Source organism: Nerophis lumbriciformis, linkage group LG37 (assembly GCF_033978685.3).
Source record: "Nerophis lumbriciformis linkage group LG37, RoL_Nlum_v2.1, whole genome shotgun sequence".
Taxonomy (NCBI): Eukaryota; Metazoa; Chordata; class Actinopteri; order Syngnathiformes; family Syngnathidae; genus Nerophis; species Nerophis lumbriciformis.
In genome coordinates this window covers 25,017,501-25,034,063 of record NC_084584.2, presented here as the reverse complement: position 1 = coordinate 25,034,063, position 16,563 = coordinate 25,017,501, and the positions used below count along the sequence as shown (strand labels likewise).

General features: G+C 46.9%; 1 protein-coding gene across 1 annotated transcript in view; it reads right to left on the bottom strand.

The window, feature by feature from the left end:
• Positions 1-198: 198 nt before the first annotated feature.
• LOC133577287 (uncharacterized) overlaps positions 199-16,563 on the bottom strand; it is a 92,647-nt gene continuing 76,282 nt past the window's right edge. Inside the window, exons 16-67 of the mRNA XM_061930969.2 lie at positions 15,244-15,300; positions 15,120-15,173; positions 14,986-15,039; positions 14,859-14,912; positions 14,736-14,789; positions 14,590-14,643; positions 14,470-14,514; positions 14,185-14,238; positions 14,067-14,111; positions 13,921-13,974; positions 13,796-13,840; positions 13,492-13,545; positions 13,376-13,420; positions 11,845-11,898; positions 11,715-11,759; positions 11,584-11,637; positions 11,387-11,494; positions 11,187-11,240; positions 11,049-11,102; positions 10,926-10,970; positions 10,790-10,843; positions 10,665-10,709; positions 10,534-10,587; positions 10,400-10,453; positions 10,271-10,324; positions 9,996-10,193; positions 9,867-9,920; positions 9,663-9,770; positions 9,474-9,581; positions 9,326-9,379; positions 9,160-9,213; positions 8,981-9,088; positions 8,845-8,898; positions 8,718-8,771; positions 8,574-8,627; positions 8,415-8,468; positions 8,221-8,328; positions 8,086-8,139; positions 7,924-7,977; positions 7,786-7,839; positions 7,583-7,636; positions 7,248-7,355; positions 7,105-7,158; positions 6,847-7,008; positions 6,723-6,776; positions 6,297-6,332; positions 6,163-6,216; positions 5,797-6,082; positions 5,607-5,716; positions 5,361-5,429; positions 5,037-5,273; positions 199-1,769 (exon numbers count right to left, since the gene is read on the bottom strand). Of these exons, the coding sequence (XP_061786953.2) occupies positions 1,623-1,769; positions 5,037-5,273; positions 5,361-5,429; positions 5,607-5,716; positions 5,797-6,082; positions 6,163-6,216; positions 6,297-6,332; positions 6,723-6,776; positions 6,847-7,008; positions 7,105-7,158; positions 7,248-7,355; positions 7,583-7,636; positions 7,786-7,839; positions 7,924-7,977; positions 8,086-8,139; positions 8,221-8,328; positions 8,415-8,468; positions 8,574-8,627; positions 8,718-8,771; positions 8,845-8,898; positions 8,981-9,088; positions 9,160-9,213; positions 9,326-9,379; positions 9,474-9,581; positions 9,663-9,770; positions 9,867-9,920; positions 9,996-10,193; positions 10,271-10,324; positions 10,400-10,453; positions 10,534-10,587; positions 10,665-10,709; positions 10,790-10,843; positions 10,926-10,970; positions 11,049-11,102; positions 11,187-11,240; positions 11,387-11,494; positions 11,584-11,637; positions 11,715-11,759; positions 11,845-11,898; positions 13,376-13,420; positions 13,492-13,545; positions 13,796-13,840; positions 13,921-13,974; positions 14,067-14,111; positions 14,185-14,238; positions 14,470-14,514; positions 14,590-14,643; positions 14,736-14,789; positions 14,859-14,912; positions 14,986-15,039; positions 15,120-15,173; positions 15,244-15,300 (3,885 nt within the window). The 3' untranslated portion in view covers positions 199-1,622. The remainder of the gene's footprint in view (positions 1,770-5,036; positions 5,274-5,360; positions 5,430-5,606; positions 5,717-5,796; positions 6,083-6,162; positions 6,217-6,296; positions 6,333-6,722; positions 6,777-6,846; positions 7,009-7,104; positions 7,159-7,247; positions 7,356-7,582; positions 7,637-7,785; positions 7,840-7,923; positions 7,978-8,085; positions 8,140-8,220; positions 8,329-8,414; positions 8,469-8,573; positions 8,628-8,717; positions 8,772-8,844; positions 8,899-8,980; positions 9,089-9,159; positions 9,214-9,325; positions 9,380-9,473; positions 9,582-9,662; positions 9,771-9,866; positions 9,921-9,995; positions 10,194-10,270; positions 10,325-10,399; positions 10,454-10,533; positions 10,588-10,664; positions 10,710-10,789; positions 10,844-10,925; positions 10,971-11,048; positions 11,103-11,186; positions 11,241-11,386; positions 11,495-11,583; positions 11,638-11,714; positions 11,760-11,844; positions 11,899-13,375; positions 13,421-13,491; positions 13,546-13,795; positions 13,841-13,920; positions 13,975-14,066; positions 14,112-14,184; positions 14,239-14,469; positions 14,515-14,589; positions 14,644-14,735; positions 14,790-14,858; positions 14,913-14,985; positions 15,040-15,119; positions 15,174-15,243; positions 15,301-16,563) is intronic.

The window sequence follows — 16,563 nt, the reverse complement described above, 5'->3', positions numbered from 1 at the left end:
TTGAGTTCAAGTCAAACACATAACATGTAAATAATCCATTTTAAAACGTCACTGAGACGCGTATGATCATTGCTTCTTTTGGGTTGAATTCAAATTGACAAGGGAGTATTCACGTTTTGGATGCGAAAAGTTTTAATTTGCATCACAAATTAACAAAATGTCTGATTTTTTTTTATTTACGCTACTGCGGGATACAGCGCCGCCCTGTGGCCAATTGTTGTAATACAGGCATGCCTCCCAACGTTGGGAAGAAAACACACAAGTCAAAAAGGTCATTTTAGAAAAGATTATATATTACATAAAAAAAAAAAATACTTACAAACATGAAATAATACTTTTGTCAGCACCATATTTCTTTTGTTGAAAGATCTTCAACGCAGTAAAAACAAACTAATAGTTGAGGTCGTTCTCTGAAGGACATTTTTTTAAAATTTGGTTTTAGGTTTCCGCCAGCACCGCCCACTCCCCTGGATACATTTAAAAACATTAGGACTTAAGATGACACAAACAAAATAACTTTGCATAACAAAAACACAATATGGCTGACAGAAACATCCCCCCCGCTCCCTCGGCCCCCCAGCTTGCAAGCAATCAGAAAGAAAAACACCGCAGGAAAAGTGTGCACCCGGAAAGCAGCGCACGTCAACACAGAGCTGGAGAGTCACCTTTTTAATGGTTCGACTGGAAGCAACACTTGAACAGCGCAGCGCTGACAGGTTTGATGTCACAATCCAACATGGCCGCGGATTCTTTAATCTTCCCAAAAAAGGCCGGCGGTGAGGTTGGAGGCCGCCCGCCAGAAGAAATAAACACAAATGACATATACCACATGTGACGGGAATATTTGGTGGTCCGTTATTATTATTTGTTTAATCTCAAAGCACCCTGTTTGTTCTTCAATAAATACAATAGAATATCACTATTTCTGTACAAATGGAGTGTAATGCACATTTGCCCAGGCGGAGGCTTGATGGCGTCATGAAGGAGACAAACGGGAGTCGAACTTTGGCACAATTAGCACTTTGCCACACGCTTTCTCTCAGGGAAACAAGCTTTTTATTCAGCGAAGAAGGCATGCTGGAACATTTGGCAACCCTGCTGTCGGGAGGCGAGCGCTGGATGGAGAATGCGGAGGTCCCGTGTGGAGGACACCTTAGCAGGAAGAGGGGGTTGGGGGTTGTGGGTCACATTTTCAAGCGGTGCAGAGGTCTTCGTGACCGAGCAGTAAGTTCACAGGAGGCAGTTGGTGGCAGGTTCCTTCTCATGTGGATCAGCTGGGACAAGCTGAGAGACGGAGGGGGCGTAGAGAAGGGGCGGGTGTCGGTGGGGCCTCAAGTTTGCGGCCGGCTTCCTCTTGTTGGCCGGCCCTCGTTCCGGATGCTGCGTGGCTGTGAAGAAGCCGCTCCTCTCGGTGGACTTCCCCTCTAGACTTCCTTCACTTTTTTATGCTGTTTTTTTTTTCCACGGAGGATGCTGCCTTTTGCCTCACAACACCATCCATCTGTGTGTGTGTGTGTGTGTGTGTGTGTGTGTGTGTGTGTGTATTCCATAGCATTTACAAGTTAATTTACTGGGTGTGTATGAGTGTGTAGGTGTCTCTAAGTGCGCGTGTGTGTGAGAGATTAGCCTTGGAAGCACACAGGTCCCACTTCAAATCCAAACTGTTGGTTGCTCTCCCCAAAGTCTGACACTTTGATGTCCAGCAGAGGGAGATGTTCCACCTGTGGCGTGTTGATCTCCAGCACCGTTCTGTCGAAGCCTTTACGATACTGCAGAGAAGGTAGACCCGCGTTAGACCCCCGCAAACACATCACGTTGCAAACTACCACATTTTTCCGAGTATAAGTCGCACCGGAGTATAAGTCGCACCTGCCGAAAATGCATAATAAAGAAGGAAAAAAACATATATAAGTCGCACTGGAGTATAAGTTGCATTTTTTGAGGGAAATGTATATGATAAAAGCCAACACAGAGAATAGACATTTGAAAGGCAATTTAAAATAAATAAAGAATAGTGAACAACAGGCTGAATAAGTGTACGTTATATGAGGCATAAATAACCAACTGAGAATGTGCCTGGTATGTTAAAGGGGAACATTATCACCAGACCTATGTAAGCGTCAATATATACCTTGATGTTGCAGAAAAAAGACCATATATTTTTTTAACTGATTTCCGAACTCTAAATGGGTGAATTTTGGCGAATTAAACACATTTCTAATATTCGCTCTCGGAGCGATGACGTCACAACGTGACGTCACATCGGGAAGCAATCCGCCATTTTCTCAAACACATTACAAACACCGGGTCAAAACAGCTCTGTTATTTTCCGTTTTTTCGACTGTTTTACGTACCTTGGAGACATCATGCCTCGTCGGTGTGTTGTCGGAGGGTGTAACAACACCAACAGGGACGGATTCAAGTTGCACCAGTGGCCCAAAGATGCGAAAGTGGCCAGAAATTGGACGTTTGTTCCGCACACTTTACCGACGAAAGCTATGCTACGACAGAGATGGCAAGAATGTGTGGATATCCTGCGACACTCAAAGCAGATGCATTTCCAACCATAAAGTCAAAGAAATCTGCCGCCAGACCCCCATTGAATCTGCCGGAGTGTGTGAGCAATTCAGGGACAAAGGACCTCACTAGCACGGCAAGCAATGGCGGCAGTTTGTTCCCGCAGACGAGCGAGCTATCGACACTAGCTTCCCTGGCCTGCTGACATCAACTCCAAACTGGACAGATCAGCTTTCAGGAAAAGAGCGCGGATGAGGGTATGTTTACAGAATATATTAATTGATGAAAATTGGGCTGTCTGCACTCTCAAAGTGCATGTTGTTGCCAAATGTATTTCATATGCTGTAAACCTAGTTCATAGTTGTTAGTTTCCTTTAATGCCAAACAAACACATACCAATCGTTGGTTAGAAGGCGATCGCCGAATTCGTCCTCGCTTTCTCCCGTGTCGCTGGCTGTCGTGTCGTTTTCGTCGTTTTCGCTTGCATACGGTTCAAACCGATATGGCTCAATAGCTTCAGTTTCTTCTTCAATTTCGTTTTCGCTACCTGCCTCCACACTACAACCATCCGTTTCAATACATGCGTAATCTGTTGAATCGCTTAAGCCGCTGAAATCCGAGTCTGAATCCGAGCTAATGTCGCTATAGCTTGCTGTTCTTTCCGCCATGTTTGTTTGTGTTGGCTTCACTATGTGACGTCACAGGAAAATGGACGGGTGTTTATAACGATGGTTAAAATCAGGCACTTTGAAGCTTTTTTTTAGGGATATTGCGTGATGGGTAAAATTTTGAAAAAAACTTCGAAAAATATAATAAGCCACTGGGAACTGATTTTTAATGGTTTTAACAATTCTGAAATTGTGATAATGTTCCCCTTTAATGCAACATATTATGGTAAGAGTTATTCAAATAACTATAACATATAGAACATGCTATACGTTTACCAAACAATCTGTCACTCCTAATCGCTAAATCCCATGAAATCTTATACGTCTAGTCTCTTACGTGAATGAGCTAAATGATATTATTTGATATTTTACGGTAATGTGTTAATAATTTCACACATAAGTTGCTCCTGAGTATAAGTCACACCCCCGGCCAAACTATGAAAAAAACTGCGACTTATAGTCCGAAAAATATGGTAATTGCATTTATCCTGGGCCGCCTTCACACACCTGCCAGCAGAGGGCGCTGGTACCAAGCTAAAATCAGAGCCGTCGATAGAGAGAGTATGGCCAACCTGGTTTCAGAGTTGGTTCCCAAACATGGCGCCCTGTAGTCATGTGAGGGGCTTTTGACCAATCATTTAGGAGATACTCTGGCCACACTCTCTCTACAGGGAGCCATGTTTGGGACTAACTCTGAAACCAGTTGGCCATACTCCCTCTATTACACTGCTCTGGCAAAAATGACTGCCGCACCTCACCAGCTGACTTCTCAGGAGGTTTGAGTCGATACCAACTGGACTGTTTCAATTGACGGACATTTGGCCTCTCATCCAAGCAGGTTTCGTCAGTTCACGCTCACAGACGACATAGGACAGCTGTAGTCTGAGAGGAGGGTGCTGGATCCAAAGTATCCATATATGATACAACGTAGTGATGCCTTTTTCAGCACAACTGGACACGCCCCACTAACACGACACATGTTCTTCAATGACTTATTCAATTATTAACTAAGCGTTTCAGCAAAGGGGTCTGTCACCAAGCTCAGATGATAGCGACTCCTGACCAGCTAACTTATAGATCAGTGGTTCTTAACCTGGGTTCGACCGAACCCTAGGGGTTCGGTGAGTCGGCCTCAGGGGTTCGGTGGAGCCTCCGCCGCGGAGGTCAAGACACACCTGACTCATCTTGTAAATAAAAACTTCTCCCTATCGGCGTACTATGGATACTCCCAAACAATGTTCCCTCTAATTTTCCATCTGATTTGCAGGTGTGTAATTTGTTGTGAGTTCATGCACTGTGTTGGTTTTGTTCTTTGAACAAGGTGATGTTCATGCACGGTTCATTTTGTGCACCAGTAAAAAAAAACATATAACTTTGTCGTGAGTTTGAAAAAAAAAAAAAACATTTTATTTATCACTAAAGAAGGGTTGGGTGAATGCGCATATGAAACTGGTGGGGTTCGGTACCTCCAACAAGGTTAAGAACCACTGTTCTAGATAACAATAAAGACACAATGGAGACACAAATATCCCAACCGCCGTCCTTGTTCCCACATTAGAGGGTAAATACTTCAGATCCAGCACCATCCTCTCAGACTAGAGCTGTCCTATCTTGTCTTTCAGCATGAACTTCTGCTAATACCACCTTAGATGATCCAGCAACATCCCGTCCGACTACAAATATCCTATCTAATCTTTCAGCACTTCTACTGGGACCACCTGAACAGTCAAGGTGTAATCGATTTCATGCCGTGAAAATACAATGACCTCAACAAATGAGATTATTCCCTGGCATCTCACCAGATGACAATTTCACTTCTACGAACATGTATTGATAAGTTCATGAACTCACAGAGCAGCCGTCCACTAGCGCCTCGATGTACGGGTTGGTCTCGTAGCTCAGCTCGTCTTCGTTGGCGGCCTGGAAGCGCAGTGCACGGTCGTAGTTGTTCTTGGCGCTACGGTCGGCCCACGCCACCGAGCGGTGGCAGTTGTAGGTGAAGTTCTGGCGGACCTGGACGCTCAGGAGACGCAGGAAGCCCAGTTGGACCACACCCACTGGCTCGCCGTCCGAGTCAACGTAAGAGAACTGCGAGGAGGACAAGGAGGCGGACGGTGAGGTTGGGGGCACTGAGAAGAGTTGCGAGGAAGAATGTGACGTCTGAGAGTGACTAACCTTGCTGCCTGTGGCAAACTGACTGAACCATGATCCTGGAGTCTCTTTGTCCCACGAGCTCATCTTCACCTGCAAACCACAAATACACGTCAGACAGCGTCTCTTGGCAAGAAAACTCTCAGCCGACATGACTGGCACTGCCAGCAGGTGGCATATTTCTTTGAGGATTCTAACATTTTTTCTTCTCTTATTTTGGGGACAACAAGTATAATCCCAAACCTGAAGGCCGGAAAGGGCAGAACTGACCGTGTTGATGCTCTTGTGGGGGTGCAGGCACGTCTCTGCACTGGTGAAGTTACAGAAGACCTTGAAGGAGTCTCTGGAGCAGCCTTGGTTGGGGTCAATCCAGTATTCTCCTGTTTTGGGGAGAGGGGCATGAGATGAAAATTCTGAGCTACACAATGATCGATTTTGGGGGGGGACGGGGGTCTCTCACCGTCTTTGAGCTCGGGCTGGCTGAGGTGAAGATCCAGGCAGGTGCGGGCCGGACTGTCCTGGGTTCCCAACGGGAAGCGCATGGTATCGATCTCTTGTCGCAGGGAGTTGAGGGAACCGAAAATCTCCTCCATGCCGTCGCTTCCCATCAGGAACTCAGCCCCAGTGGCGTCTGATGCAGGCATGTCGGGGTCAGATTCGGGGAGCAGTTGGCTGGCATCGATAGAGCGTTTGGACTTGGGGCTCCTCTGGATGGGGAGGGGCTGTATGACCTCGCCTGGTGGGCCCTGAGCAGGACACAAATAAGTGACCGAGAGTGAGTCCTAATTTGACTTAACGGTCGCCTCCAATGACACAAGCAACGTACGGGAACTCCCTGAGGTCCTGGAACACCCTTCTCTCCTTTAGGACCAGCTCCTCCCTAAACAAAGCAGAGGGGAGAAGATTCAGACGAAATACTGGAGGCACACTGGCGTCAGCATTTTGAGGTACAATACTTACAGAGGCACCCTTAGCTCCTTTGACACCTTGAGGACCCTGAAGAAGACATGAAGCATTAGAAGCGTTCAATGTTCTTTCCATACCACTTAGATTACTGGGAGTTAAGCAGAGAGGTCTCATTAAAACCTTGTTCACATCAAATCAGCCTTTAAAGCTCTACTATGATGTACTTGTTTGTGTGCGTGAGTGTGTGTGTGTGTGTGTGTGTGTGTGTGTGTGTGTGTGTGTGTGTATGTGTGAAGCTGCAAATGTCGCTAACTCTGATGTCCGATCCAAGAGACCAGAGCAGACTGAAGACTTCTGTTCTCATTAGTTTTGAGTAGCATCTCAGGCCACCTCCACATGTGGTGTGGATGTCTGGCAAGTGTGTGCTGGCACTGTGAACAAGGCTTAGGTGAGACAGGAAGGACAGTAGGTATCACTCACAGGATGACCAGGAGGACCAGCAGGCCCAAGGGGTCCAGTGCCTCCGGTCATTCCCTGTAAAAACGGCACATTAAAAGATTAGAACCATCCTCAACAAGCGCTGCCCAAGCCAAGTCAGACTTACAGTTTCTCCCTTGGGTCCGCTTGAACCGTGAGGTCCAGGCATACCCCTATCACCCTTCTCTCCCTGCTCTCCTGGGGGTCCTATGAGGCCAATAAGACCGGGGTGTCCCTTCTCTCCTTTAGCACCAGGGTCTCCTCGCAGACCCAGCAAACCTGGAGGTCCCTGCAGGCAAAGACAGAGAAGACATCAAGGAAGATTGCAGGCAACGTTACGCGTCTATGAGTGACTATGGAAAAGAGGAAGACAGCGGTGTCTTACAATAGGTCCGGGTGGTCCCTTGGGTCCGGCCGCGCCGGGAGATCCTTGCTCACCCTAAGAAACAGAAAAGCTCTCATGTAATGTACGTTAGGACAAATATCACACACACACACGGGAGATGAACACTCTTGATTGTCACTGACCACTGATCCTGGGAGACCCCGCAGACCTTCAGTTCCTGGTTTTCCTGGTTGTCCCTGAGGACCGACAGGACCGGTCTTTCCTGGGGGGCCGAGGGCGCCTGTGTCGCCCTGAGATATAAGGATGACAAATATAAACCTATGTAGAAGTCTTTTTCATGAATCAGGTAATAAGCAGGTAAAATGAATGAAATACATTTTAAAGGTGCTGTAATTGACCATAATAAAAATACATTGAAGACATTGAATCATTTTGAAAACATCCATTATATAGCTTCCTCACATATTCTTTGTTTGATCACATTTCCAAAGATCCCAACATCAGCCTTCAGACTCACCTTGGTTCCCTTTTCTCCTTGCCGCCCTTCAGGTCCTCTTGTCCCAGCAGGACCCTGCAAACAAACACAGAATTTATCGCCTCTGAAGAAGTTGGTGAAATATTTCTAACTCTTGAACCTGCAACACAGCCTGTGCACGCCAAGTCCAATTTGACGCAGTTTTTGTGAGAATGCGTGCAGGAAGCATGAAGTAAGGATCTTACCCTCTTTCCTGGGGGACCAGGAGTTCCGTTCTCTCCAGGGGGACCAGGAGAGCCCTGCAGTTGGAGAGGAGCAAGACATGTTATGAAGAAAGACCTTAGAAGAGGCTACTTGTAAATCTCTCCAAACCGTCGACATACAGATTCTCCCTGTTCACCATCTTCTCCTCGCTCTCCTTTGGCGCCATCTTGGCCCTGGGAGGGAAACACAAGAGACTTGCTGGAATTGTTTTTCCTTTTCTACAGTAGGAGTGAACAGTCTGGAGAGGGATGTGCCGGTCATCGCACAAAGGGGACACTCACTCTGGGTCCAAGCTCACCGGCGGGACCAGGATCACCTGGGAAACCGACTGGACCCTGATGACGGTAACATATCCGACATTAAAATGGTGAAATCCAGAATTTATATAGTCACAGAGATCAAAGAATGAGCCCTACAGGGTTTCCTTTAGGACCATCATCTCCAGGACGTCCTCGTCCTCCAACAGTTCCAGCGGTTCCAGGTTGTCCTGACTCTCCCTTCTCTCCGCGCTCGCCTCGAGGACCCTGCCGACGGGCACAGAAAACCATTTATTAGCTTGGTGTGAATATACCAAAAACTCCTTTTGCCCTTTCTTCCTACAAGATCTCACCTTCTTTCCTGGTTCACCTCCAATTCCAGGTGGTCCGCCCTCTCCAGGCTCTCCCTGTGGAGCGTAAAGAATTCACTCTTTTAGAAGTCGAGAAAAATCTCAGCACCTTCACACTCATGCTTGGATACTGAATTCAAGAGAGGATACAAGTCTGTGTACCTTCTCTCCAATAGGTCCAGGATTACCCAAACCTCCAGGAGGCCCTTGGGGACCCTACAAAACAAACAGACCATTTCAAAGTTGCTCAATCTCAAATTTGGCATAATATTGATCTTTTGGTGATTTTATAAACTGCAAGCTTACGTCAGCGCCGTTGGGTCCAGCAGGGCCGCGAGGTCCTGGAGGGCCTGGAGGACCCTATAGAGAGATACAGGTTTAATTCTTCATCAGCGCTTAGCTCTAAAATATCTGCTTTGTCAACACCACTCACCAGAGGTCCAACATCACCAGTCTCTCCCTTTTCCCCTGGTGGTCCTGGCAGTCCCTAAAGATCAGAGGTGAAAGATGCATTAAGCTGCCTGACGTCCAAGTGAGATGACAACAGTATTTATTTGTCATGGACAGACCTGCAGTCCGATGGGACCAGGGGCTCCAGGGAATCCTCTGGATCCTTCGTCTCCTTTGGCTCCAAAAGTCCCCTGTTGGCCTCTAGGTCCGAGCTCGCCATCAGCACCCTGCACACCAGAACAGAAAATTAAGCACCCTATTAGTAGGTGACAGCACCAAGAAAGGGTCCAGGACTTACAGCAGGGCCAGGCTGACCAACAGGACCCAATGGCCCAGGTGGTCCGGGAGGTCCCTAAAACAAAAAAAGCATGAAAGCATGAGTAGAACCAAATAATGACATTTATTTCTGGTTTAGTTGGATTTTCGGTGGCATACACGTTTTGTTCTGTTTGAGTTTCACTTACATGCTCTCCTTTGCCTCCTTTCGACCCCTTCTGGCCGGGTTCTCCCACCTCACCCTGAACATCACGACAAAGCCAACCAGCATTATTCTCAACAATATGTCTGCATTTTTACAACCATAAGTGGACCTGATCGATTTGTGACACGGACCTTGTCTCCATCCTCTCCAGGTCCTCCTGGTGTTCCAGCCGGGCCTGGAAGACCCACAGGACCCTGTACTCCATCCCGACCTGCAGGGCCGATTGGACCTTTCTCACCCTGGGTCACAGGACAAAAAAATAATACTTTAATAACACTTTTGTGACATTAAACACTCGGACAAAAGCCACAAAGACTTACAGGAACACCCTTCTCTCCTGCGGCACCAGGAGGTCCCTGTGGGCCTGGTCTGCCAGGGGGTCCGACAGGTCCGGCAGTGCCAGCAGGTCCTCTCTCACCAGGAGATCCCTGGAAAGATTGAATCAATTGGTGCCACATGTTAATATGATTGAACCCAACCTGAGAGGTCTAACTAAATATCAGTTTGTACTATATGAAACATACAGCAGGTCCAGGAGGTCCGGCAGGTCCTTCGCTTCCCTTCAGTCCTCCACCTCCCTAGAAGAAAAAGACAGGAGTTCAGCATTCAATTTCTCCAAGATGGTGGTCGATTAATGCTCATGAGGTACTCACAGGGGTACCAGGAAGTCCTCTCTCTCCAGGGAAGCCTCTCAATCCAGGTGGTCCGTCTTTACCTGGACCTCCTGCAGGTCCTGGGTCTCCCTTTGTACCTTCCTTCCCTGAGGGGCCAGAAAGTCCCTGCTCTCCAGGTGGACCAGGTGGTCCGGGGTGGCCGCGCTCACCCAAGGGACCAGTCTCTCCTGATGGACCCTGAAGAAGCATATTGAACATTGAGAGAATGATTCACCATAAAAAGGTAATTGTTGCACAGTTACGTCTTAACTCACCTGAGGTCCGACTACTCCAGGAGGCCCCGGTGGGCCCATTTTTCCTTGGAAACCCTGATTTAGAGAGATATAGTTATGTGTTGCCACTGAGGCCCCCTTCCTGACACCAAAGATCAAACTGAAACTCACAACTTCTCCTCTCTGTCCAGGATGTCCAGGAAGCCCATCCTTTCCTGGTGGTCCCTATGAGAAAACACCCAGAAAACCCTCAAACCAATCTGGATCTCACTCTTCTCTCACCAAAATCCTTCATTTTCACTCACGGGAGGTCCTTTAGGTCCGGGGAAACCATTGGCTCCCTGAAGTCCGGGCAATCCCTGGTGACACAAAAAAGCAGGATATGGATGACGTGCAATTCAGAGCGAGCACCACTCGGCAAAAGCTAAGGGCTCACCCTCTCTCCGAGTGGACCATGAGGACCGTCGCTTCCGGAAGTTCCCTGATAAGCAAGTGCAAAATGAACAGTGAATAAAAGAATGGAATTTGTTCCTCTTGTCAAGTACTTGTGTGATGACCAACCTTTGCACCCGACTTTCCGGTGGCCCCTCGTGGTCCTCGCTGACCTCTGGGACCCTAATGGACACAGACAGTGAAATAAAGGGGAAACAGACCAGACACCAGACGGAGGGAAGTTTTATGAATAACAAAACTTTACCGTTGGTCCTCTTTGTCCTCTTGGTCCTGGTTTGCCTGTCAGGCCCTGAAAACAACAACACAATCAAACCTCAGACAGTCCTAAGAGTAAATGCGACATCACATCAGAGCGCCGCATACGTACCCTTGTTCCCTTCTCGCCATTTGAGCCGGGGAATCCTGGGAATCCCAAAGACCCCTAAAAGGCAAACACAAAGAATCAAACTGACGCACGGTCAAGATGAACTCACAAACATGAAAAAGTTCATGGTGTTTATCTTACTTTGGGTCCTTGTCTTCCAGGGTATCCAGGAAGTCCAGGAACACCAAGTTTGCCCTGAAAGCACACGGCAATCTCATTAATCAGAGGTTAGGCGCAACATGGAGTGGTGGAAGTGAGAGCTGCCCAATGTCTCTTCAATTTTTAAAGATTTAAACCTTCCTTTAATTGCACAGAAAGAAATTAGATGCAGCGGGTCGTACCTTCTCTCCAACAAGACCGAGAGGTCCGAGCTCACCAGGAGGCCCAACGCGACCCTTTGGCCCCTCTGGGCCGTCCTCTCCTCTGGGACCAGACACTCCGATCTCGCCCTGCCAGCAGCAGAAGAAGAAAACCACTCAAATGAGAACATGAGAGTATATCAAAATGCCTCATCAAAGATGCAATCATTCCAGGTTACCCTCTCTCCTTTGACGCCAAAGTCTCCCTTAATTCCGGGGAAACCATCTTCTCCCTGAAGGTGTCAAGAAGAAAGACATTTGTTCAATCATTCACTTGCTTTTTTCCCCTCAGTAGGATATGATAATGCACCTTCTCGCCCTTGTGACCCTTTAGTCCTCGGATTCCTTGCTCCCCCTGCAAGAAGAGCGGATGGGAGTCAGAAACAGATGTATGAGAACCTAAATGCCTCAAAGACTAAAGTTGGATGTTTTTAACTGACCTTGATGCCACGAGGGCCAGGATAGCCAATAGAGCCTTGGGGGCCATTGGGGCCCTGTAAAAGATCAAGCGGAGACAGACAGATAGATGAACATGAATTGCAAAAATAATTTCTTCCATAATAATAGTTTGCATTTGGACTTGTTAGAAAATAGTACCGTATTTTCCGCACTATAAGGCGCACCGGATTATTAGCCGCACCTTCTATGAATTACATATTTCATAATTTTGTCCACCAATAAGCCGCCCCGGACTAAAAGCCGCGCCTACGCTGCGCTAAAGTGAATGTCAAAAAAACGCTGCGCTAAAGTGAATGTCAAAAAAACAGTTAGATAGTTCAGTCAAACTTTAATAATATATTGAAAACCAGCGTTCTAACAACTCTGTCCCAAAATGTACGCAAATGTGCAATCACAAACATAGTAAAATTCAAAATGGTGTAGAGCAATAAATAGCAACATAATGTTGCTCGAACGTTAATGTCACAACACACAAAATAAACATAGCGCTCACCTTCTGAAGTTATTCTTCATTCGTAAATCCTTCGAATTCTTCGTCTTCGGTGTCCGAATTGAAAAGTTGCGCAAGCGTGGGATCCAAAAATGGCCGGCTCCGCCTCGTCGAAGTCATCGGATTCAGTGTCGCTGTTGTTGTGCAGCAGTTCTGTGAATCCTGCCTTCCGGAAAGCTCGGACCACAGTTGTGACCGAAACTATCTGCCCAGGCATTTACGATCCACTGGCAGATGTTGGCGTATGTCGACCGGCGCTATCTGCCCGTCTTAGTGAAGGTGTGTTCGCCTTCGGAGCTGTGTGAAAAAAGCCACCCGGCCTCTTCGCGTAAACTTCCCTTAACCACTCGCTCATCTTTTCTTCATCCATCCATCCCTTCGAGTTAGCTTTTATGATGACGCCGGCTGGAAAGGTCTCTTTTGGATGGGTGGAAGTTAGCATGGCAAGCTAGAACCACAGTGAAGGATGACTCCTCATTCCCTGTGGTGCGAATATTCACCGTACGTGCTCCCGTTCCACAGTGCAGTTCACAGGAATATCAGTTGCTGTGAAATACGGTAGTAATCCGTGTGCGGATGGAGAGATTGCGTCTTTTTATGATCCGGATCCTTGTCGCGTAGTAGGAGCCATTTTGTGGTCTTTACAGATGTAAACAGGAAATGAAACGTACGGTGATATCCGCGCGTTTTTTCTTCTTCTTCCGGGGGCGGGTGAAGCGCTTCCTGTTCTATGGGGGCGGGTGAAGCGCTTCCTGTTCTATGGGGGCGGGTGCTTTCCTTGGCGGTTGCTTGCGTAGAAGAAGAAGCGCTTCCTGTTCTACCGGGAAAAAAGATGGCGGCTGTTTACCGAAGTTGCGAGACCGAAACTTTATGAAAATGAATCGTAATAAAGCGCACCGGGTTATTAGGCGCACTGTCAGCTTTTGAGAAAAATTGTGGTTTTTAGGTGCGCCTTATAGTGCGGAAAATACGGTAATGAGACTCTGTGGCATGTATGTAGGAACCCCTGCAGTGCTACTGACCTGGTTACCCTTGGTGCCTGAGGGTCCCTCTTTTCCTGGGTGACCCTGAAACGGAACAATGTAGGTTGTAATGACTTTAATAAAATACATAAAGGCAACTTTAAAGTCGAACTTACAGGAGGGCCGTCAGCGCCGGGCATTCCTGGAAGACCTGGTTTTCCTGTAGGACCCTGTAGGACGTAATAAGGGCTTTCATTGTACTTTTCATATATTGTAAGCTTGAAAGTAAATAATTTAGTCACATTCACTTGACTCTGTCAGATGGACCACATATGTCATTATTGGAATTTCTAAAGAAGCATGTATCTACACGCTAGCCACCAAGCTAACAAGGAAACATCAGCTGAACTCATCAAAAATGCTCAGCAAAGATTGTGGACTAAAACCTTGTCTCCTCCAATGAAAGACAAACATGAATACCTTCTCTCCGTGGGGTCCCATGGCTCCCTGAGGTCCTGGCATTCCCTATCAAACAGAGACATGTTAAATCACCTGAAGAATAAATGTACATCCTAAGAGATATGGCCCTGTGTCCTGTGTCTCACCTGAGTTCCTGATGTTCCCTGCTGACCCGGAGGACCGGGCTCTCCTTGAGGACCCTAAGACCAGAAGAAGAGTTGACACATGAGGAGAAGGTAAAGATAAGAGTTAATATGACATGGTTAAAGTTAGACGAGTAAAAGACACGGACCAGGTTCCCCTTAGGACCAACGGGCCCGTCGTTTCCTCGAACACCCTGAGAGAAGAAGGGAGAAACAAAAGTCATCACTGAATCTAGAACTGAGGCGCCAGACTGAGTTTTGACTCACAGGGGGTCCTGGAATTCCGGCAGGACCTTTTGGTCCGAGTAAGCCACGAGGTCCCTAAAAGTAAAAAAAGAACACAAAACACTCTGAGACGCGCCAAACAATCTCGCCGTGGTCCAACAGCACCACAAATTACAGCCTCCAAAATAAGCCTTTGCACAAGAAGGATTATCACTACCACCAGATCATGCATGTGTCTGTGACCCCAACCCCTACGCGTGATGCCAGCGCATACACGAATGAGAAACAACCCTAAGGTGTCAGCTGTGTCGTCATGGAAACACTCACTGGTTCACCTGGGAGACCCCTTGGTCCAACCTCGCCGTCATCCCCCTTAGGTGACAGAGAAAGAGGAGATCATGGTTAGAAAATTAGGCCTACTGGCTTGTTTAGAATTTGTCTCTTTACCCTCTCGCCATCCTCTCCTTGAGATCCGGGAGGGCCCAGGGGTCCTGTGTCACCCTATAGACAAAAACGTGGAGTATTGAAGGATTACAGACCCCTTCAAAAAAAGGTGGTTTTAAAAGGTGTTGCCTTGCTTGCTATGTCCTCACCCTGTGTCCCTTGTCCCCGGGCAAACCAGGAAGACCATCGAAGCCACGGTCGCCCTGAAGAGACACGATAGACGTTAAGAGTCCACACTAATTCTGTTAGTATGGGAACCTTCGGCGCGTTACCTTAGTGCCGGGCTCTCCAGGCATTCCCCTGGCTCCATCAGCTCCAGCACGGCCCTGTCAGAGGGTGGTTAGAAGAGGGCGGTCCATGGGCAGACATTTGGATAAAAACACAGTTTTTAATACTCACTCTCCTTCCTGCTTTGCCGGGTGGTCCCATCAGACCATGAGGTCCCCTGGGCCCCTACAGAATGCAATGCAGGTTCAAAACACCTCCCTGTTATCTTTGAACCTCACCATGTTCTCGTCAAAGGAGGTTCTTACCTGGGGACCCGGGTCTCCACTTTCTCCTTTCAGACCATGACTACCTGGGTTTCCCTGAGAAAGAGGCACTTGCATTTCCTCATAGTTCACATCAAATTAGATCTCTGGAGGTCAAGGGTCATACCTGTGGTCCAGGACGTCCGGTGAATCCCATTGGTCCAGGAGGTCCTTTCAGAGCCATCTACAGTGGACAGATCAACGTTAACGACGAGAAGTGATTAAAGAAGATCTAAGAGATCAGAAGACCATTACTAGTGATATCACGATATCCTCCTAAGAGCCAGTGTCCTCTGCAGTGGATATTTGTTTTTGTTTGTATTTTGTCAGAGTTGCACAGTTTGAAAAGGAAAAAGCACATCAGTCCACTCCAGAGGACGCTGGTTCTATAGAAATTATGGTCAAAAGTATTGGGAAAGCTGCAGATGGCGACAAGTGAGGAACATGCAGAGTCTATGCAGCTACAACAACGTCCACTCCTCTGACAAGACTTTCTACAAAATGGTGGAACATTCCATTTTGTCCATTCTAAGGATTTTGCTTTGTGCTCTGGGAAAATGGTCTTCCAATAAAGGATTTCATTGTCCAAAACTCCTTGCTAACATGAACAATTATGATGAATTTTTATGGTATACCGCAGCGTGAGAAAGTAATGAAAATGTTCCTTCATACCGTTTGTACAGTTTAAGGAGACGTGCAAGTAAAATCCTTCAGGTAGCATGTGGCTATAACAGGACGCCTCCCCCTACACACAGCTCTGCAGCAAGTGGGATAACATTTTCCCTCCTTTAAAATGACTAAATTGGCATGCTTCACCTACTGTAAAAATACAGACAGCCATGATGGTGGAAGAAATGGTGCTAAGCATTAGCTTGCCGAAATGACCCAGGAGAAGGTAACACATCGACAACCACTACGGGAGCATAACCGATCAATATAAGCTCAATTTAAGGTAAAGTTAAAGCTGTGTTGACATGAACGAAGTACACTTTGTATCTGGAATAAGTGACACAAATACTAACTTGTTACTGAGGAAGATATGGAACACTAAGATGACTTAACACCCACTAGCTAGCATGATGCAAAGAAGAGAGGCTCAGGCATAATGTTGCTATGTTTTACTTTAACACCAAAATAAAAAAAGGTTACAGTAGAGGAAGCAAGTCTCCAACACGTGTTGAGATACATTTTTAAAGACTTACGTAGAAGTGTCTTTTTATGCATTATTTATCTTGTGATCTTCTTGAGCCACTTGGTGATTGCATTCATTTGCATTTTTTTGTTGTTGTTTTTTATTTTATTTTATTTTTTTATTTTTTTACAAAGGAAATATCAAAATTGTCACTAGAGTTGCAGGTTTAGAACACATAACTGCGGTCCATAAGGGCAGATTGTGCAGGGAGGACTAAATGGCCCGGTATTGTATCAAAGTTAAAGTTAAAGTTAA